General features: G+C 40.9%; 1 protein-coding gene across 2 annotated transcripts in view; it reads left to right on the forward strand.

Moving 5' to 3' along the window:
• The window catches only part of Anapc4 (anaphase promoting complex subunit 4), a 30,314-nt gene extending 8,810 nt beyond the window's left edge, over positions 1 to 21,504 (forward strand). Inside the window, exons 8-28 of one of the 2 annotated variants that reach the window (XM_057771737.1) lie at positions 237 to 341; positions 2,191 to 2,274; positions 3,301 to 3,387; positions 5,048 to 5,112; positions 5,566 to 5,608; positions 5,726 to 5,802; positions 7,375 to 7,475; positions 7,559 to 7,610; positions 10,266 to 10,321; positions 10,527 to 10,573; positions 11,103 to 11,159; positions 11,638 to 11,694; positions 13,959 to 14,052; positions 15,873 to 15,970; positions 16,580 to 16,641; positions 16,722 to 16,760; positions 16,854 to 16,955; positions 18,329 to 18,403; positions 19,226 to 19,414; positions 20,673 to 20,796; positions 21,186 to 21,504. In XM_057771737.1, the coding sequence (XP_057627720.1) occupies positions 237 to 341; positions 2,191 to 2,274; positions 3,301 to 3,387; positions 5,048 to 5,112; positions 5,566 to 5,608; positions 5,726 to 5,802; positions 7,375 to 7,475; positions 7,559 to 7,610; positions 10,266 to 10,321; positions 10,527 to 10,573; positions 11,103 to 11,159; positions 11,638 to 11,694; positions 13,959 to 14,052; positions 15,873 to 15,970; positions 16,580 to 16,641; positions 16,722 to 16,760; positions 16,854 to 16,955; positions 18,329 to 18,403; positions 19,226 to 19,414; positions 20,673 to 20,796; positions 21,186 to 21,416 (1,845 nt within the window). In that variant the 3' untranslated portion in view covers positions 21,417 to 21,504. The remainder of the gene's footprint in view (positions 1 to 236; positions 342 to 2,190; positions 2,275 to 3,300; positions 3,388 to 5,047; positions 5,113 to 5,565; positions 5,609 to 5,725; positions 5,803 to 7,374; positions 7,476 to 7,558; positions 7,611 to 10,265; positions 10,322 to 10,526; positions 10,574 to 11,102; positions 11,160 to 11,637; positions 11,695 to 13,958; positions 14,053 to 15,872; positions 15,971 to 16,579; positions 16,642 to 16,721; positions 16,761 to 16,853; positions 16,956 to 18,328; positions 18,404 to 19,225; positions 19,415 to 20,672; positions 20,797 to 21,185) is intronic. The other variant, XM_057771739.1, reaches the window with a different exon arrangement.
• Positions 21,505 to 22,123: the final 619 nt, after the last annotated feature.

Here is a 22,123-nt window from a genome sequence, read left to right on the forward strand (position 1 = left end):
TATCTCAGATTCTATGGATTGTGTTGGTTCTCCAGTATTTGTTGTGGGTCCCTTCATGGGAGGAGGACAGACAGAGGGTTGGTGTGTGCTTGGGCCACCCCATAGCTATGTCAGGAACCAGGGTTATGCATTTCTACTTTTTAAAGTTTGTGTGAATTTTTGCTCCCATTGTTGTAAGCAGATGCAGCCTGTCAGTATAGCAAATGTATCGGGCATGGCGATAACTGTTTTTGCAGATTGCCGGTACTTGTCTTGCTCTGTGTTTATCAAGCGACTTGAAGTCATTATCAGTGGTCACAGAGGTTTCCAGCAGTGGCGAAGCAGAGGTTTCATATTTTCAGGTGAGTATTAGACACTTACAGCAATAGCAGGTACATGGGGTTTTTGTTGTTGTTTGTTTTTCGAGGTAGGGTTTTCTGTGTATCTTTGGAGCCTGTCCTGGAACTCACTTTATAAGCCAGACTGGCCTCCAACTCGCAGGGATCTGCCTGCCTCTGCATCCTGAGTGCTGGGATTAAAGGTGTGCTACCATTGCTTGGCTAGGTACATGGTTTTTTTTGTTTTTTTTTTTTTTTTTTTTTGATTTTTTGAGACAGGGTTTCTCCGTAGCTTTTGGTTCCTGTCCTGGAACTAGCTCTTGTAGACCAGGCTGGCCTCAAACTCACAGAGATCCGCCTGCCTCTGCCTCCCGAGTGCTGGGATTAAAGGCGTGCGCCACCACCGCCCGGCTTAGGTACATGGTTTTTATAGAGAGTTTTTTCTCTTGGTACTAGGAATTGAACTCAGGGTCTCACATGTGTAGAGCAGGCCCTCTGACATTGAGCCATACCCCACTCTTTACAGGTTTTAATTACTCATATCACTAGAGTCTAAAAATAAAATATAAAAGCTTATTTATGATTTCTAAATCCTGTATATTGAATGCAACTGTAGTGAATATTACTTCTTACACACTACAATTTACTTTCCATCGTTACAACTATTTTGATGGTCTATTATGGGCTTACTGATTGGTTACTTGACCAGTGTAGCTTTATACTGAATATATCTTTAGGACTTTGTCTTTTCTAGTAATGAAAGGTCACTTACTATCTGACAAGTGCTTAGTGCTTAAACACAGTCATGTACTGGGTAGGTGCTACCGTTGTCCTCATTTGTAGGTAGGACTGCAGGCACACAGGAGTGTAGAGTCACTCAGTGCTGTTGCAGGATTGGAAAGTCATGCTAGGCTTTCTGCTTCCAGCTGTGTTCTCAGCCAGCGCATTGCCACATGCGTCAAGTGATCACTCGGGATGGGGGAACATCTTTTAAACTGTGGTTTATGTTATAGACTAGGATACTGATTGGGCTTCTATATTTAGATCATAGCCATGCTTTGTCAAGAAGTCTTCCCAAGTATTTCTTCTGAGCTGTCCCAGTGCTTTAACCTAAGTGTGTGTGAACGCTCAGAAGTGGGAAGAAAAGAATAAGAGATGTGGTGTTTGCAGTCCTTCCTACAGTCTCTGTTCAGAACATCAAAGAGCGTGGACTGTAGCTGTTTGCATTTCTCTTCTTTGTGAGGCTGAGAAACTGTTATCACGTTTGTATCTGAGTTCTAATAAAGTGATTTTTTTCCTGTGAGGTTTGTGTTAGGTGTGTGTTTTGTTGTAGTTTGAGATTAGAGTTCATGTACCCTAGGCTTGCCTCCATCTCATTGCATATAGCTGAAGATGACCTTGACTTCCTCCTCCTGTCAATACCTCCCAAACACTGATCACAGATTTATGCCTCCAAGCCCAGACACAATGGATAATGACAACCTCATTGAAAAATGACTCATTCTCCTGATATTCATGTTTTAATCCATATCCTTTAGTTATTTTTACTTGTATTAAAATTTTACATTAATCTGTGGACATTTTAAATATTCTCATAATGGTGTTATAGGTTATTGCTTCTGTATCTGCACAAAAGTGAGGGATGATTCAGAGCTGTGCCCCAGGTGGAAATCTCGAGGTAGTCACTTACTGGTTTCCAAAATCCATTGTGTTTAGAGGGCAGAATTCTGGTAAGAGGCTCTCTGGCATGTAGTTAGATACGGACCCTTCTCTGTGCTAAGGACTTGCTTGTTTTTGAGCTGGGCGAGATTGATTTATCTTGAAAGGAAGCAAATGCTCCTATGACCCTTTTATTTATTGTTTTACTTTGTAGCTTGAAACCAATCTGTTGTATTCCTACTTACCCGAAGTAACTCGGATGGCCAGAAAGTTTACTCACATCTCAGCTCTCTTACAGGTATGAATCCGTAACTTGCTTCATGTTAGCATTTTACTGGAAGTATCTAATTTATCCATAAAGAAAAACCACCAAAAGTTTGTTGTAAAACTACCTGCAATAGAAGTGCTATAAGCTAATCTTATAATATTTGTTAATATTATAAGTCTCATGACCAATCCTGTTAATTGCCTCCAAAAGAAAATGGGAAAATCCTGTAAATCTTCTAAGCTATTCATAATGAAAATGCAACTTAAAACAAATTATAGATAAATTGTGGGAAAAGAGTCTTCATATGACTCAGCTTTTGTTCATAATAAATCCATCCTAAAGTAGCTCATAGTTTTGTAGGTAGCAGTTTGGACTAGACTGATCCAGATGGTTCTATAGACGTATGGCTGGTGTAGCTCACTTTAAAGAAACTGATCTTGCAAACAGATGTGCGTCCCAGTGCTGGAATGGCTTTGTCACTGCTCTGCATCCTCCTCTAGCAGCTTGACCATGCTCTTTCACATGGCAATGGCCACAGAAGTCTCAGCAGCGTGAGTCTAAGGAGGCAAAGGCTTCTGAGACCTTGGGCTTAGTCACGCTGTTTCTGATGTGTTGTTAGAACAAGACACAGGCCGGGCTAGACAGTGTACCCGGATGGAACCCCTACAAAGACTTACTGATCTTTTGTTTGCTTTACTACGGTTCCTATTTTGCTTGATGTTATAGTTTCTAGAGGTTGGTATTTTCTTAGGGGACCTGTCTGGCAGTTGAGTAGCTGAACAAAGCAGCATGTGATGGTATGATTAAAATATAAAAATCACAAGGATACTTGTTTTCCCAGACACAATCTTGGGAATGTGTTGTTGTAAATTTGTAAGAGTCACTGGATAATTTAGTTTCTTAGCTAAGTGATTACCAAAGCTCTTCTTTTTTCCTACAGCTTTAATGAGTTAGAAGAGTAGTTGAAAGTAAACTCTGGATTTCTCTGACACTTAGCCAAAGAAGAATGAAATAACATGTTGTTTTGATATTTTTACTATCTTTTTTTGTTAATAGTATATAAATTTGTCGCTGACTTGTATGTGTGAAGCATGGGAAGAAATACTGATGCAGATGGACTCTCGTCTCACCAAGTTTGTGCAGGTAATGCACTAGTAACTGAACTCTCCTGTGGAGATAGAGTACATTCTCTCTGTGTTTGTTTTATGAGATGTATGGGGTCAGAACTGGACAAGGTGGTTCAAGCTATAATCCCAACACTCAAAAAGACAAGACAGAAAGTTTGCCCTGAGTTCAAGGTTGATGAGAGCTACAGAGTGAAACCCTGCCTCAAAGGTGGCAGGCTGGAGAAATCCCTCAGTAGTTAAAAGCTTTTGTTCCTCTCGTAGCAGGCCCAAGTTCACAGTGGTTGGCTCACATCCAACTTGTAACTCCAGCTTCAGAGAACTCTGATGTCTTTAGCTTCTGAGGGTACCTCTACTCATGTGTGTGTGTACATATACACACACATGCGTGTGCACACACACATACACATGTGATTTAAAATAAAAATCTTTAAAAAAAAGAGTAAGATTAGTTTGATTTGTAAAAGGCTAAGATCATTATTTGTTTCAGATGGGTTGATATAACCTCAGTATTTTGGGGGTGTGCAAAAAGAATTGTGCTCGTCAGTTTTCTGTTGCTGTAACAAAGAACTGAGGCTGGATAATCTATCAAGAACAGATGTTTTCTTAGTTCCTAGTTTCAGATTCCGAAAGTTCAGGGTCATTTAGCATCACTTGTTCTCCAGATACTGAGGAGGGTTCATTCTGGGGGCTGAAAAGATTGGTAATGGCTCAGGACCCCCAAGACCTAGCTCTCAACACAAAGGTGCGGAGGGCAAGGGGCTAAGGGACAAAGACAGAAGATAGAGAAGGAGGGAGAAGGGGAAGGGAACAAGAGAGAGGGGAAGGGGTACTTGTCCTGGAGGGGGACAAAGGACTGCCTCTGGAGAGAGAGGAGACAGATATGGCACAGAGGAAAATGGTGGTTTATAAAGGTTAAAGGGGAAAGCCCGTGTTAGGATAAGGTGCTTAATTTTAATTGGGCATGTTAATTAGGGGAGCCAAAGGACACTTTTGATTACTAGATTTCAATACTCTGATAGCTGTACCTTGGCATTTGGCCTCTGGAGAAGTGACCAAATAAGAGAATAGGCCTTGGTGGCTAGCTTTAGGAATGTAATGCAATGGTTCTTTAGCAAGGCGGGGGGTCTGAGGGAGAAGGACAAGGCCTACCAGAGCCATGTTTGCCATGCTCGGGCTGCCTAGAGTCCCTTCAGTGGCAACTTCACAGGAGCATATTAGCAAAGGAATCCAGGCAGTGTGGTTGGGTAGTCTCTTTAGCAGTCACTCTTGGAAGCACTAGCCAGGGTCCTCTGAGTGTCACCTTGGCTTCTTCCCAATGACTTACCCACCTTCCATCCTCACCTACTTCTTAAAGAGTCCCCAGTTTAAATGTCATCACACCGAGGACAGGCCTCCAGCAGATGAACTCTTGGGGGACAAATCACACCCAAACCATGGTAGACTCTCTTTCCTTTGGTTGGGTGGGGCAGGACTGTGAGATGGAGTGGGTGGGGTGGGGAGGAAGGGCAGGTCTTGAAATAGAGGACTGGCCGTCTCTAGTCACTGATGTCCAGATGATGAGTTCAGTATCGGAGGAAAGGTTGAAACCAAGGAAGAAGATTGTGATCCTGTTATTTTGAATACATATGCTGATTATTCATAAAATACGTATCCCCTCTTTTTTTCATTTTGTCTAGGAAAAAACTACAACGACATCAGTGCAGGATGAGTTCATGCACTTACTGCTGTGGGGGAAAGCCAGGTGTGTGCACACCGGGTGCTTCTGATCTGACTCCCTTTGCTACCTTCTTCTGACAGTGATTATTTCAAAAGTAATTATTTTCTCTGTAAAAACAAAATATAAGTTCTGCTATAAGACCCCCCCACGTGTGAGTTTTTAGGGTTTTTCATGAACTTTTTATATAAATGTAATGATTTTGTCTATATGTATGTGTGCTGGATGTGTAAATGTCTCAGAACCTTTATCCATGCTAACCCTTTCCTTGCTTGTACCTTGGGTAGATCTGCCCAGGGTGACAATTAGCATAACCTTCTGGATGTTTGGAAATGTATAGTTCATTCATCTCTGGGTTCTGGTGTGTCAGCTCTGTCTTTTGATGGGTATTGTTCCAGCATCATGTTTGTACTTAGAAGTGTAGGTTTTAAATGGAGAAGTTACTAAAATACTTTTTCTTAACTTTTTTTTTTGTTCTAGTGCTGAACTTCAGACTCTCCTGATGAACCAGTTAACAGTGAAGGTGCTGTTAAAGTGTATTTGTTTAAATGGTTGTTAACACAGTCCTAGCTTTTTTCTTTTGGGGAATGACATATAATATCCTAGTTATATGCTAAATGTATTTTCTTCTCTTAACTAGGGCTTAAAAAAGCTTGGCCAGTCTATAGAGTCATCCTATTCCAGTATACAAAAATTGGTTATAAGTCACTTACAGAGGTATGGAGGTGATACAGAATTTTTTGATACTACATTTATACATACGTTGGTCATCTTTCTGCTTCCTTCTCTCCATTGTCTGACATTCTCTTTTCAAGCTGTTTCTAGCTATGCACTGGTATTTTAGGGAACTCAGCGTACCCAAGATTAAAGTCAGTAATGACAATTCTTTTTTGTGAAATAGTTTTCTGACATTTTTTAACCAGGCTGAACTCTATTTGGGCTTCCCACCCCCCCCCCCCTCATTTAACAATGAAATAGGCCTCATGGCTTCTAATATGTTATATATTTTTTCATTTAATATATTGGCAGTTTGTTCTTGTCATCTTCATTTCCCTCAAGAGTTAGTCATGTGACTGACCTAGTGTTCCTCAGTATTAGGCCAAGGCTGATGGATCCTCCAGGCCTACTGCTGTTTCTGTGCATAGCTACTTGAGTGAAGCAGTTTGTAACTGGCTGCTAAGTGATTGATTTGCATTTTGACAGTTTTCATCATGGGTACCTAGACAAGCCTCAGTCCTCTGAGGTCCCCGAGTACAATCTGCATTGGTCTGTTCCGTACCATACTGTCTTTGACTTCACTTTCCCTAGTGACTCTAATGTTGTACCTTAAAAGCTTGCACTACATTTACTTTGCTCTTAGAAGCAAGGCCTTTTGGGCCTTGAGCATGCCTGCCTCTCTGCTTTACCCGTACTAGGAGTCACTTGGTTTTCCAAACTCAATGATGTCTTCCACCCAAGGCTTTTCTCTTTCTTTCTTTTTTTTAAATCTCTCTCTCTTTAAAATAAATACCCTTTCCTTGATTTGTTTGTTAATTTATTTATAATGGTGCTGGGAATGGAGCCCAGGGTCTTAGGCATGTTTGGTAAACGGTGCTATTGAAGTACGGCTCCAGCTCCATATAAGGACTTTATATCATCTCCGTTCTTTGTGGAGCATTCTCACCTCCTGTCACTTGAGTTCTTCAGCTCTTGGCTCCATTCGTGCCGTCAGAAAAGCCCTCGGTTTCTGGAGTAGATCAGGGTCTTCATTTCCCTTAAGGCCTTCAGGAAGATGTGCTGTATGACTGGTTGTCTTTACCATTGTTTTCCACTGTGCCTCCAGCATCTAAGGTCTGATATGAAGTCAGCTTAAAAATACTTGGGAGGACAGCCTGGTGTCAGATGCCTTTAGTCCCAGCACTCAGGAGGTAGAATTTAGACCAGCCTCGTTTGTATAGTTTCAGGCTGGTCAGGCCTACTTATTAAGAGCCTGTTCTTTAAACAGAAGTGTCTATTGTTGAACAATGTCCATATGGTAAAGTGCCAGGATTGGGACTAAAGATGCAGATCAGTTGGTAAGAGCTTAACTGGCACGGGACATAGTCTGATCACACCAGATAATCTAATCCGGTGGGTTTGTGTTTTCATTTCAGTTGTCATGATGGGCAAATGATTCTTCTAGTTCTTAGAATTAGTTCTGGGAAACAGTTCTTTGCTATAGAAAGATTGTTATGTTTGGTTTTATTTCTGAGATGCAAGTGATTGCTGACCTTGGCGATAGTAATGCTGTTTATCTCTGCTCTTTGCTAGTGGGTCCGAGTCTTTACTGTATCATTTGAGTGAACTTAAAGGAATGGCTTCATGGAAACAAAAATATGAACCTCTAGGACTGGATGCTACGTGCATTGAAGGTACTGACGGAGTTTCTCAGTAGTCTGCATTAGATACAGTTCGCTTATTCAGCAAGTGACGTTTGTTTGTTTGTTTTCTTTAGATGCTATTACTGCTGTGGGCTCTTTCATCCTCAAGGCAAATGAACTTCTCCAGTAAGTAATGGGTTACCTAGGAGCCTGGGTGTGAGAATATTTACTTCTTATTTAGATAAGAACCTACCAAATTGACCAGATTCTCTTAAGTTGAATTTTAGTGAGAATGATGCCAGTAACACAGAGATCATTTAAAGAAAAACTGTATTGCCATTCCCTCATTCCGAGTTGTCTTTGCAGAGGGAAACAAGGTGTTTCTTTCTGCCTCTACTTCCTTTACTTCTTCTCCTAAATACAGTTGTATTTTATTTCTTGTGCCTACCAATTTTCATTCTTTTTGTTTATCTTTATTTTTATGAACCTCGCTGGCATTCTCGTCTTGTCTTGTTTTGTTGTATTGTGGCTGGGTCTTTTCTGTGTTCCTGGGCTGACCTGAAACTCAGAGCCCTCCTCTCAGCCTTTCAAGTGCTTCAGTCCAGTGTTCTCCCACCCCTGCAGGCTTTCTTGTTTTCTGTACCTTCTGTCTCTAGCACAGCCTCCCTGGTGTCTCTGAAGGGTCTGCCCCATTCTGGCATCCTCTGCCCTACAGGTGCCCTCTCACCCTGCACCGTTAGTTCTGTGCTTCCTGCTTTGCTTCCTGCCCGACTATTTGCAGAGACACGGCCTCTCTTGCTTTCCTCAGTAGACAGGGCTTTCAGGATCACATCTGATCCTTTCCTGAATTACTCTTCACCAAAGCACATCGTAAATTTAGTAACTTACTCAGAAAGTAGACATGGAAGGTACACGTTCCCTTTCTTTTTCCTACCCTTATGCAAAATTGATCATTTTGCTGGGAATTAGAATCTGAAGGTGAAATAATTTCTCCTAGAATTTCCACAGCATTGCACCATTGCTTTGAGGGCTTTTTATTGCTGGTAGGCGGCAATCTCTTGCTTTCTCATGGCTTTGAAGGATGTTTTCTATTTCTCAGTCCCTGACATCTTGAGGTTTCACAGTAGCATTTCTAGATGTGGGTCTTTCTGCTTGTGGTGCTGCTATGAAAGAGCTGTCATTATAACAGACATTGTAACTAGTCTAGAGATGATGACTCATATGCAAACACTACACATCCTTGGGTGCGGGTATCCTGGTGTTTTTGTTGCTTTTCTGTTGCTGTGATAAAACACCATGACCAAAGAACTTAAGAAAGAAAGTGTTTAATTGGGCTTAAGGTCTCAAATAGTTAGAGCCCGTGATGGGAGAGTAAATGCATGATGGCAGGAACAACTGAGAGCTCACATCTTGATCTGAAAGCAGGAGGCAGAGAGCACATTAGGACTGGCAGGAGTCTTTTGAAACCTCAAAGCCTGCCCTCAGTGACAAACCCCAACAATGCCGTACTTTCTAATCCTTCCAAAGCAGTTTACCACATTAGCTGAAAGCACATATAAAATATTAAAGTTTCTGTGATTACCTTTCGATATAAGTTGAAGACAGGTAAATTACTTGTTCCTTTCAAGTAAGTGAATTGCAGCATTATTATAATTACAGATGGGGAAACTGAGGCAATGAACATTTTGTTGTTAGGCTGATTGTCTGGGGCAAAACTTAGCTTTTAGAAAATACACAAAGAAGCTTTCTGTTTTCATTGTTGTTGCAAAAGTTTTTTGTTACATCACTTGGTAACTTGTAAAAGATGTTATAGTCTTCTGTCAAGTATTTTTATACAGAAAAGTAAGAGACTGGCTTCCTTTAATTCTTGGTGTGATAATACCCAGGCAAAAAGCAGCTTGGCGGGGGAAAGGGCGTATGGTACAGTTCATTGTAACAGAGCAGTCGAGGCAGCGGGAACTTAAAACAGCTAGTTACTTTGAGTGCTTTCTACTCATTTTCCACTCCTATATAACTCAGGACTCAGACCCGAGAAATGCTGTTGCCCACCGTGGGCTGGGTCTTCCCTCATCAGTTAACACAGTCAAGGCAGTCCCTCACAGGCTAACCTCATCTAGATGCTCCTTCTTGGAGACTCTTCCTAGGATTCTGCTTCATGTCTTGTTGATCGTTAGCACAAACTATCACTGATGCCAATTCACTTTTCAGAGCTGATCTACAGTGCAGTACTGGGTGGGTTTGAAAGACAGGAATGAGAAGTCCCAGTGTTACTTGCTTAGGGTAATTACCTCATAGATGCAATCTTAAGGAGTTCAGAAGTGGTTTCTTTAAGATAAAGATTTACAGTAGTAAATTTGGTGATACATGTGTGTAATGCCCAGGGTGATTCAATTTTTGAGAGATCTCATTTATTGTCAGAATCCAAAATCAGCTTAGCATGTCTATTGATGTTAGAAGTGGTGACATCATACAAATTTGTAGTGATGATTTACTTTTGGAGTTAATTTTTTCTTTTTACTGACCAGTAAATATTGTTTTTAACTGAAAATAATGTTGAAAACTATTTCTTCCTGATTGTTTCTGAATACCGAGACTGTCATGTAACTTACAGCACAGCACTCAGAACCAGTTACAATCTAAATTCCTTACTTTGTTTTTTAAAAGAACCACTTTGCCATTTAGACAATATTTTTAGGGATGTGTTTGATGTGTAGAATGCTGTTGCAGGTGCTTAGATGTCATCAGACAGGATACAAAACAGTGCTGTATTGATGACAGTTGGACAATGATGTGTGAACTGCACATGATAATCTTTGTTCTGTTTTATTTTTCCCTTTTTAGAGTTATAGATAGTAGTATGAAAAACTTCAAGGCATTTTTTCGGTGGCTGTATGTAGGTAAGTTGAGTACAAATATAAATCAGATTTAAATTCTTTATAGTTTAATTTTTTTGTGAGAAATATGCTTCCTTAGTGAAAAGAAACTCTTCAAAATAAGAGGTTTAGTGCAGTAAAGCACATTTAGCCTTGGAAATGTACCTGTAGTTAAAACTGTGTTTCTGATGACCGTTACAGATCATCTTTCAAACCTTTTTCTTTCCAGCAATGCTGCGAATGACAGAAGACCATGTGCTTCCTGAGCTGAACAAGGTAGTGGATAAGGGCTGTGTGTCCACGTCAGCAAGTGTGTTTACACAGCATTCACAGCAGGGTGTCCCTGTGTAGCCCTGCCTGTCAGGCTGGCCTCTAACTCAGATCCACCTCCTCCAGCCCCTGAGCACTGGGATTAAAAGTGTACGCCGCCACCACCCAGCTTTTTTTTTTAATCTCACATCACATTATCCTACCTTTATGATATCTATGTTTTCGTAAAGTTCTTTGACCTGTGAGAAAGCATCCTTATAATCCCTACATTAACTTCCTTAAACCTTAAATGCTTGCTTATTTTTCTTGAAAAGACTATAGCACCTAAGTCAGCACTTGGTATGCAGTAGTTTCTAGTTATCAGGATTGTGGCAGGTACCCATGGTCTCTCCTGCGTGTGTGTGGGTGTATGGAGTAGGAATAAGCTGTGTGAGGCCTACACGCCCACCTGGTCAGAACTCTATGTTCTGTGGAGTCTTTGATTGGGACGCTTTCTTGGTCTTGATTTGCTTTCTTTGTCTCATTTTGTTAATAGATGACTCAGAAGGATATAACATTTGTTGCTGAATTTCTCACTGAGCATTTCAATGAGGTAAGAAATTTATATTTCTGTGTTTTTTTTTTTGTTTTTTTTTGTTTTTTTTTTTTTGGTTTGGTTTTTCGAGACAGGTTTTCTCTGTAGCTTTGGTTCCTGTCCCGGAACTAGCTCTTGTAGACCAGGCTGGCCTCGAACTCCCAGAGATCCGCCTGCATCTGCCTCTCGAGTACTGGGATTAAAGGCGTGCACTACCACTGCCCGGCTTATTTCTGTGGTTTTTGAGAATAATTTTGCTAACCCTCAGCAGTGGTAAGAAGTAATTGCATTTAATCTATTTTAGTTAAGACCTTAGTGATTACTTTTTAAAAACGATTGAGCTAATCATTGACCGTACTTACTTAGCACACTTAGTCTCTTCTTTTTGTGTGTGTCTCATAGTCTTCACAAGAGCAGCTCCAGCTACAGCTCTCTTGTAATTACGTGTCTTTGCGTCAATTTAAGATTGCTTTCTTTTTATTTATTTATCCTCCAGGCTCCAGACCTTTATAATCGGAAAGGAAAATACTTCAATGTTGAAAGAGTTGGTCAGGTATGGACACTGGCTTAAACTTGTTTGATTTTTAAGAACTAACCTTAAACTGAATAGTGTTAATTTGAGAGGGAGTCGGGGGCATAGGAAGGGCTGAAGGGAGGGGACCTAGGATGGTTTGGAGGGAGAAAAGGAAAGGGGTGAAATGATGTTATATTTTAATTAAAATAAAAATTAAAAAACTTAGTGTTACTCTCTGTATTATCCAAAGTTTATGGTAATTTAATACATATATATTGCAGGTCTGCTTTTTTTTTTTTTCCCGAGACAGGGTTTCTCTGTGTAACAGTCCTAGCTGTCCTGGAACTAGCTCTGTAGACCAGGCTGGCCTTGAACTCACAGAGATTCGCCTGCCTCTGCCTCCTGAGTGCTGGGATTAAAGGCATGCGCCACCACTGCCCGCAGGTCTGCCTTTTTAGTAAAATGACCAAAGATAAATAATACTAAAATATTTGACTCAGAACCCTTTTATATTCTGAACAATTATTGAGGACCCCAAGCACTTTTAAGTCAAGTGTTAACTGCCACATGTGGATGATATTGTTAGTGTAGAAATTATTTATTCATTTATTAATTAAAAATAACCCATGTGTCATTAATATTTTAATGGAAATTTTTAGAGGCTTGACATTGCTTATGTATTAGCAAGTCTCATCTCTGCCTAGCCAGTAGAAAACAGTTTAGGTTCCCTGTTCACTTCTGTGTCCAATCTCTGCTGGATGTGCTGATTTGGTTAATGTAGTTCAAGGATCTCTGGACTCCTGCCCGCCTGTTCTCGGGAGGGACAGCAGTGTAACAGCTTTGTCTGTGTCTTTTGATACAATAACACCAAATGCAATAAATGGTGGATTCTCAGAGGTTAGTTTTTGTGTGGAATCTGAGATTCTCTTAGTGAACTGTCCATTGCTTGATCACTGAATCTGTTCATCTTCTTTAATGGGGAATACTCTTTTATCCATGTGTGGCTTTATAAAATCATGTCTTAGTACTTTTGCAAATCTTGGTTCTGTGAGGTCATGGATCTCAGAGGTGCTGACATCATCTTACAGTCAGTAAGCCTCCCAAAGTGGCATTTCATCGCTCACTAGCCTGGTCAGAGAACTCTTTAGTACTGTGAAACTGTCACACATAGCAGTGGCAGGTGCATGTTCTTAACTTTTAATTCTTGCTTAAAAGTTTGCCTCTTTATTGAGACAAGATCTTATGAAGAATTCTCGTCTTGCTGTGAGCCCACAGTTTTCTTGCTGGGCTTATGTCTGTGCCATCGCACCCAGCTGGGAGTTTAAATGTTGTATTGACATGGAATGCCTTCTGGTTGTTTGGCTCAGAGAGATCAGCTTACTTTATTTTCCAGAAGGTATCTTCCTCATACCCAAGATGAATAGTTTTTCCTCCAGCCACTTTCTTAAGTAAAGATGCAATTCTGTGTCTTAAAAAGTGTTTTGTCTGACTTTAAACCGAAAGAGCTCCGCAAGTGCCTCTCGGTAGGGTGACTTTCATGTGCAGCAGAAGCGTTGTGTGCCCTCTTTCCAGTTCTGTCACACAGAATATTAAAGATCTGTACTTGGGTTGAGATTTAATAAAATCAATACTTTTAGAAGTACGAATATGTGGGGACGGGGTGCTGTAGTGAGTGCCTTTTTGAGCTGGGCAACTGTCCTGATTCTTGGTGTAGATACCAGCCACATTCCCCACCACAGTGAGAACAAATGCTAGGGCAATGAAAAGGGCATGTGGTCTTGGGGTTGGTACCAAGCTGCTGTCGATCTGTTGGATCCCTTGTGGCTTGAGAACTCCCAGGGGTCTGTGGCTACACTCTAGAGTACAGTGATTGTTGGCACCTAATTCATAACAGCTTAAAATAGGCTCGTGGAAATGAAGCACACACTTGACTCAGTTGTGATCTCTACGCTGACTTCATTCTGATCTTTCTAATCATTTGCAGTTTGTTTGCTTGGCATTTAGCAGACTTTTCTCCTCTTACTTTTTTTCCCCCTCAAGATAGGGCTTTTCTGTATAGCTCTGACTGTCCTGAAACTCCATCAGTAGACCAGGCTGGCCCTCCAACTCAGAGATCCCCCTGCCCTTGCCTCCCGAGTGCTGGGCTTAAAGGCATGCGCCACCACCTCCTGGCTTCCTCTTGCTTTTTAACAATAGACTTCCAGAGGATTTGGTAGTCAAGCACAGCAAAGTACTTAATAGGAAACAAGCGATTTGGGTAGCTCCATTCTTTACTGAAAGTCAGTGGTCAACTTTACTTACAGTACTTGAAGGATGAAGATGACGACCTCGTGTCACCCCCTAACACGGAAGGAAACCAGTGGTATGACTTCCTCCAAGGCAGCAGTCACCTGAAAGGTACCTCACGAGCTTGCTGACAGTCACCTAAGGCCAGGTCCTTAGTGCACAGTTGCTAATGGAGTGGAGACCTGATGAATGTTCCTGACTTCCTAGGGCTAGTTTTCATGTCTGTTGTGTTTGTTTGGAGAGACAGCGAAACAACAAATAGGTTGTTATACTCTCATGATGGGTAGAAAACTCTATGACACCAACTGACGTGTTTTCTCTTTACATGATATCACCGAGGGTTCTGATGCTTGCTTCAGTATGACACTACAAACCTCAAGTGAGTGTCAAAGTCTGTAGGATTCAGAGCTTAGTATTCTTACCAGGCTGCCCCACAAAAGTCAGTCCCCAGGTTGCCTAGCAGGCTACAGGGAGTGTCCATGTCTTCCTATCTTCAGTGTGGAAATGCTCAGGTTTCCTAGCTTGCTTACTTTAAAAAAAAAAAATGCAGCTCAGGAGTAACTAAGCAGGAGGTGTATGGAGTAGGAGTGAGGAGAGGCCAGGAGTCTACATCCTCCCAGCACTCGGTGCTCGCCAGCCCGGAGTCTCTGCAAAGCCCTAGCACATGGATCTCCTTAACAGATTTCATTACATAGATGTGAGTGATGATGTCATTGGCCACCGGTGATTAAACTCGACCTCCACCCCATTTCCCTCCACCGGGGTTGGCAGATAGAGTTGAAAATACAGCTTCTGATCAAGGTGCCCTTCCGTAGTGGCCTCGGTAAGGCAGAAACCTTTGTGGAATTGTTCTAGGGGTGGGAGACAGCGATTGCAGCCTTTTTCTCATATCATTTTCTGTTGGGGGCTTAACAGACTAATGTTTAAAATACATTTACCGGCATAGTAAGAGTGTAAGGTGCTGTGTGTAGGGATGCCTACAGAGCCGCAGAAGAATGGGTCTTCAGAGTCAGACTCTATTTATAGCTCTAGGAAGTCATTTTTATTCCATGCAATTGTCAGAGCCTGCTAACCCTGTTTTGTTTAATTTGTAAATTACTTCATATAGTTATTGTAAGCAACATTAACAACAGAAAAAGAATCTCACAGGGCAGAGTTCAGCAGTTAAGAACCACTATCCTCTTGCAGAGGACCCCAGTTTGGCTCCCAGCACCCACAGCAGGAGCTCACAATGGCCTATAACTCAAGCTCTAGGGGAATCTGATGATGCAGACACTGGCACTCACATATGCAGACCCATACATGTGGATATAATTAAAAATAAATAACAAAACCAAACAATTTTGCAGAGCAGGAAGGAGAAAATGCTATTGCGTATCACTTTGGTTTTATTTTGTTTTTTGAGACACAGTGTTCTGTGTATCAGCCTTGGCTGTTCTGGAGCTCTCTTTGTAGACCAGGCTGACCTCAAACTCAGAGATCTGTCTGACTCTGCCTCCTGAGTGCAGGGATTAAAAGTGTGCACCACCACCACCGAGCCATATATCACTTTCTACTGATAAAGTAGTCTTTTAAAAAAAAGTTAAAAAAAATATATTTGTGTAGAGTAGTTTCTTATTTCATGTTTCTGTTTTAATACCATTCTCTCCAAGAGAACACCAGCTGCCCCTTGTCACCACAGAGCAGAGTGAGCTGTGCTCCTTCCTTATTAGACCAGCAGAAATGCAGGTGGACGTGGATGAGGAGAGAAGTAGCTGGTTTAGTAGTGAGGGGTGATGGGATGCAGGTGCTGTGATGGTTCTTAATGAGGTATATATATATAAGGGATAAAAAGTCCACCATGAGATACACTGGGCTGGTTCTGTTTTCTCCTAATTAGTGCTTTACTATAGCTTGTTTTGGGTTTTGTTTCTGTTTTTGTTTGAATCCAGAAAGTCCTTTGCTGTTTCCTTATTATCCTCGAAAATCATTGCATTTTGTGAAAAGGCGGATGGAGAACATTATTGATCAGTGTTTGCAAAAGCCAGCAGTAAGTCTGAAAGAAATGCATGTCTTTATGTGGGAGTGAGAAAAGTGCAGTGTCTGGCCCGCTTATGTAAATGACCATAATATATTTTCATTGTTAAAATGGGCAGTTTCTTATGGTCCATCTTGCTAACTCCTTACATGAATTTTAAAATTGGATTAGTGAAAGTGTTGGCATCTTTAGGAATTTGTTTCCAGAAAGCGGCTTAGTATTTTTTTTTTAAGTTTTAGTTTCAGAGCTTGCGTGTCTTGTTTTCACTGCTGAGTGGTGGATGTTGAGAAACTAGTGAGAGGTAGGCTTTCATTCGCCTGTGCATCATTGCCAGCTCCTTTTAAGTTCTTTCTTCCTTCCCACCTGTCATTGAGGTTTCTCACACTAAGGTTTGATGATAGGGATTTTTAAAAACCAAACTTTAATAGTGATGTTCACATTTTCTGTAGAGTATCTCCGTATGTAATTGCACTAATTATGTCTTTTTCCTTTTCCCTTTTTGCTTTATATTGGGAGTGGGGTGGGGGTCAAACCCAGCATTTGAGCATTCTGGCTAGACATTTTTACCAATAACTGCATCCCCACCCTTGATAATTTGTTTTTAAATTTTACTCTATATAGGATGTAATCGGAAGATCGATGAATCAAGCAATTTGCATTCCATTATATAGAGATGCTAGGAGGTAATTCTCTTTACCTATTGTGTGCTGTACATTTAGCAATGATTCTACATTTTTCTCATTTTGTTTTCTTGTTGTTTTAGTATGGACTCTGCTCGTAGATTGCTAAAATTCCCATTTCTGTAAGTCTCTTCCCATCCTGTCTGAGAAATATAATTGTGTTTTAACCTTAGGCAGCTTGATACCATATCCTGACATTAAATTTTGTTCCGTAGGTGGAATAATAAAACTTCAAATCTACATTATCTTCTTTTTACTATTTTAGAAGATTCGGTTTATAAAATGTGCATCTTAAGGAGACATACTGATATTTCCCAGTAAGTATGGATCTGAAGTTTGAAATTGTAGAGATAAGATTTTATCATCATTATTATTATTTATTGTTGTTTTGCTTTTTTGTTTTTTGTTTGTTTGTTTGTTTGTTTTTTGAGACAGAGTTTCTCTGTGCAGCTTTGGAGCCTGTCCTGGAACTCACTCTGTAGACCAGGCTGGCTTCAAATTCACAGAGATCCTCCTGCCTCTGCCTCCCGAGTGCTGGGATTAAAGGCAAGTGCCACCACCGCCTGGCAAGATTTTATTATATTTTAACAGTTAACACACAGCTTTTCTGCCATTGTTTTTGATTCTAAAAATATTTATTTGTTAGTCCCCCTCCTTGTGTGTGTGTTTACAGAAGCCAGAAGAGGGCTTTGGATCTCCTGAAACTGGAGTTACGGGCAGTTTTAAACTGACCCATATGGGGTTGGCTCCTCTGGAAGAGCAATAAGCACTCTTAACTGCCGAGCCATCTCTTTAGCCTATCGTGTTCTAGTGAAGTTCCTTATGACTTTCATTTGTCTCTTAACTGTTCTCAGTTGTGGTTTTCACATCCTTAAGGTTGATGAGCCCTTCTAGATTATAATGATATTGTATGGTGACTCTTTTTTTTTTTTAAAGATTTATTTATTATGTATACAATATTCTGCCTCCATGTATGCCTGCACGCCCGAAGAAGGCACCAGATCTCATTACAGATGGTTGTGGACCACCATGTGGTTGCTGGGAATTGAACTCAGGACCTCTGGAAGAGCAGTCAGTACTCTTAACCTCTGAGCCATCTCTCCAGCCCCTGTATGGTGACTCTTTTTTAGGATCAGAAAAACAATCTGACAATAGAATCAGGGTTCTATCAGAAGAACTTTTTGACATTTGCAGCCATATTTCTGGGTACATTATGGAAAGCCTTTCATCTGGGGCCAGTGATGTCTGTCAGTAAATGGGAAGCTGTGTCCACAGAAACTCACTTTGAATTCTGAAGAGAGCTCAAGTTCACAGCTCCACCAGCACCTTAAATGGTGCTAGATTTCGGTTTTAAAGGGAAGTTTTCAGGCTGAGATAGCCGTAGAGAAACAGTTTGTCCTCTCCAGACACCCTTAGTTAAGCATCTAACTACTTTTTGTTGATGGTGTTTGTTTTGAGATAGAGTCTTACTGTGTAGCTTTGGCTGTCCTGTAACAACACACTGATGTTGACCAAATTGGTCTACAAATCAAGAGATCCACCTGCCTCTGCCTCCCCAGTGCTCAATAGCAGCATTCTGTAGCAAAAGTGTAGACTTTTCCATCTGCCAACTGCATTCTTTCAAGTGTTTAGGTTTCTGACTATTCAGTTTGTTCCATAAATTCTTCTTTATTCCCTTTCTTTCCCCAAGATCTGTAAGTAATGGACTAATTGGTATTAACTTTGGGAGCTTCACATATTCCACAACTGAAAAAGTCAGAAGAAGGTAAGTTTTGACGCTGGTTTAGATGACAAGCACAGGTCCTGGGGTGGGGGTTTCTGTGTACTCTAGTTATTGGGTAGGAGGGCGTCACACTCAGCCATGGTAAGGGCAAGTGTTCTCTCCTGCAGAAGATAGGGCTCCTTATAATATATACATAAGGCTAATTTACTTAGACCTGATGAGAACTTTACAACCCCACAGGAATTTGTGTGCCCTTCTGTGCTGTGCTTTCTGCAGTTCTTCTAAGCCAAGAAGTGATGTGGTTCAGGAAGCAGATGTTCAGTGAGAGTGAAGTCTTTGTTACTGCCCTGAAGCAGCAACAGAATGAATGTTCATCTCTTGATTTTCCTAGGGTTCAGAAGCACAGTAACATCCAAGCCAGCCCTAATGCTTTATGGGGGAAGACCACTCTGACCACTGGCTGGTCTTTTTACTCGGTTTTCCTTTTCCAGAATTTTTAGTGATACTTTGGAGATAGGTCTGTTTTTCAAGTGTGAAATCTTATTTTTACATTTAGAATATAACATGAGTGCCACTCATGAAATCTTAGTAGACATAAGGCATGGCCATTGATGTTAGGTGTAACTGTGAGCTAACTTCACAGATTTTTTTTTCTTTTCTCATGATTACCTATTTTTAAGACTTAGTTATATTGGGAAAAATAGTACAGAAGGTAATTTAGAAATTTTTAATAAAAATGAACGAGATAATTTCATTGTCTTATAGAGAATGTCAATGTCTTAAGTTATGTTTTTGACCTCAGTGTCAGCAAGAAGTGACCCATGCAACGTTTTCTTAGCAGCTGTGATCATTTTGCTTTAACAGAGCGTTCTCTCCTAGCACTTACAGTTGTCTAGACGCCCAGTTTTATGATGATGACACTGTAACACTCATCCTTAAAGACTCCCTGGGACGTGAAGGAAGAGACAGGATCTTGGTTCAGTTGCCGTTGTCCTTAGTGTATAACAGTGAAGATTCCGAAGAGTATCAGTTCACTGGGACTTACTCGACAAGGTAACTAACCGACTCGTAGGAGAGCGTCAGCCTCATAGGACAAGGAACTGTTAACTTGTCCTGCCCCACCCTCCCTTGCCTCTTCTGGACAGCCTTACCTTAGCTGGCCTCCCAGTGCTGGAACTACTGGTGTATATCCCCATTCTAGTTAGCAATTAACTGGTGTTGTGTTTTTATTTGTTTGCTTAGGTTTTTCATTTTGTTTTGAGACAAAGTCTTGATATGTAGACCAGGCTGATCTTGAACTCATAAAGACACACCTGACTCGGGGTTTAAAGGTGTACACTACCATGCTTAGCAACTATATTTTGATATATATATATATATATATATATATATATATATATATATATATATATATATATATAAGATTCTTCTTGTTTAGGCATGCCAATTAATAGATTTTTATTTGGTAGGCATAACTGTTGAGGCAGCTGAATGGAAATACTACTTTATATTTTTTGTCTGTGATTTTCTGTGTTGTTGTACTGGAAATTGAGCCCTAGGTTTTCCATATGCTAAGAAAGTTCTCTACCACGCTACTATATTCCATATTCCAACCTTTTTTAAAAAAAAATTTTTTGAGAGCTGACAAAAGTCTCAAAGTGTACCTTTGGCTAGCCTGGAACTCACTATGTAGCCCAAGCTGGCCTTGATCTCATAGGGCTCTGCCTTGTGTGTGATGGCATTAAAGGTTTGCGCCACACCCCTCTTTTTATTTTTGGCAGTCTCACCAAATTGCCCAGGCTGGTCTTGAACTCACTCTGTTTCTCAGTAACTTGTGATCCTTTTGTTTCGGATAAGCTCGGCTCATGTTTTGTGTGTGTGTGTGGGGGTGTGTGCAAACTTTACTAACTTTCCTGTTCTTTTGGTTTAACAGTTAATGAAGAGGAATTCCTGAGAATGGGGTGGCTTTGTTCCATTTCCAAGGGCATTGTTAGCTGTAGTTTATAGTGAAATTCTGTTTAGATTTGTACTTGGTGTTTTCCAGAATTAGGACTTCATTATTCATTTTAAGAGTATATGACCTATTCTAAGAGGTGGGTTTAGTTGAGTCTGACTGTTAAGTAACTAGATTCTCTCAAATTTTAAAATGCATTTATTTTCTCTCTCTGAAAGAAAATCAAACCTTAACTGGCGTGCTATTCTGTATGTTTGGCATTGCAGTGTTTTTACAGCCTCCCTTATCACGGCTGTTTTGTGGTGCTGCTAGAATTCTGTTGAGAGTGACAGTCCCTTTGACTCGTTGTTTCTGTAGGCTAGATGAGCAGGGCAGCATTATCCCCACACGCACCCTGCACTTGGAGAAGCACTGGAGGCTGCTGGAAAGCATGAAGGCACAGTATGTTGCTGGGAATGGCCTCCGGAAAGTGTCCTGTGTGGTAAGTACTGCAGGCAACTCGGGGTCCGACCTCGTCTCTGCAGAGCCTTCGTTAGATGAATGGTATACAAGGCCCTGTCTCTGTCATTTTATGAGACATAGTTTCTATTAGCTATACGCATGTAGCAGCCTTGACTGTTCATTTCTTGTTCTAAGAAAGCTTACTAAATAGGTAAAAATCTCTGGATTTTGCTAATCTTATGAATTGTTTTATGTAGAGGTCATTTTACATAAGGTGAAAGCTGAGTTGAGTGACATTACAGAAAATGATTAGGAATGTAACTCCCATAAAGCCGTCCTTTGATTTAAGTTTCCGATTTTAATTCCTACACATAATGTATTTGTTACGTGTTCATTTAAGCAGTGTTTATCTGGCCTTGTTTCTATTAGTTAAGCTCAAACCTCCGACATGTGCGGGTGTTTGAGATGGACATCGATGATGAGTGGGAGCTCGACGATTCTTCAGACGATGATGACGACGACGAGGCCGGGGGGAGGCCCGTGAAGGTCAAGGGGGAAGTGCTGTCGGAGTCGGACACAGAGGAGCAGCAGGATGCCGCTGCCCTCGACCCAGACATCGTCATCAAAGTGGAGAAACTCGACCCTGAGCTGGACTCGTGACCCAGTTTCACAGCATGTGTTACTGTGGACTGAGATGGTGTGGGTCACATTGAATTATCTGTGTAACAAAAATAAATGGTAAATTTTATTTTTTCATACTGTTTTATCCTTTTGGAGGTGAGTCACTGGTAGATTTCTTTCTTGTTGAGATTTCTCTTTCATGCTGTGCAGAAATAATGTTTAAAGAAAACACTGATTTGAATAGAAGAAAAGGCAAGTCATTTCTGTCAAAAGGTAGCCTGATTATTCCTGTGTGAGGGGGCCTTACATTCGAATAGTCAGGGCATATATTCCCGTAACCTCAGCACTTAGGAGGCTGAGGCAGGAGGCTGAACTAAATGTAAATAACCATTTATCCCTATATTTTGGTGCATTTCATGTATGTTATTTAAACATTTCTTTTTATTATTTTTGCTTGTGTGTGTGTGTCTGTGTGTAGTTATACAGAGGTGTGTGTGGGAGCCCTCAGAAGCCAGAGGTGTCAGATCCCCTGGAGCTGGAGTTAAGGGCAGTTGTGAGCCTCCCAGCATGGGTGCTAAGAACTGAACCCAGGTCCTCCGGAAGAGCAGAGAGCACTTTCAATTTTGAGTCACCTCTTCTGCACCTACATTTTATATTTTAAAATCAGGCCTAATCTTTATTTTCCCTTGCTATTTAGGTTTCTAGGATACTTGGAAAAATTTAAAGTAGATTATGTTGATTTACTC

The sequence above is a fragment of the Chionomys nivalis genome, chromosome 6 (assembly GCF_950005125.1).
Source record: "Chionomys nivalis chromosome 6, mChiNiv1.1, whole genome shotgun sequence".
NCBI lineage: Eukaryota > Metazoa > Chordata > Mammalia > Rodentia > Cricetidae > Chionomys > Chionomys nivalis.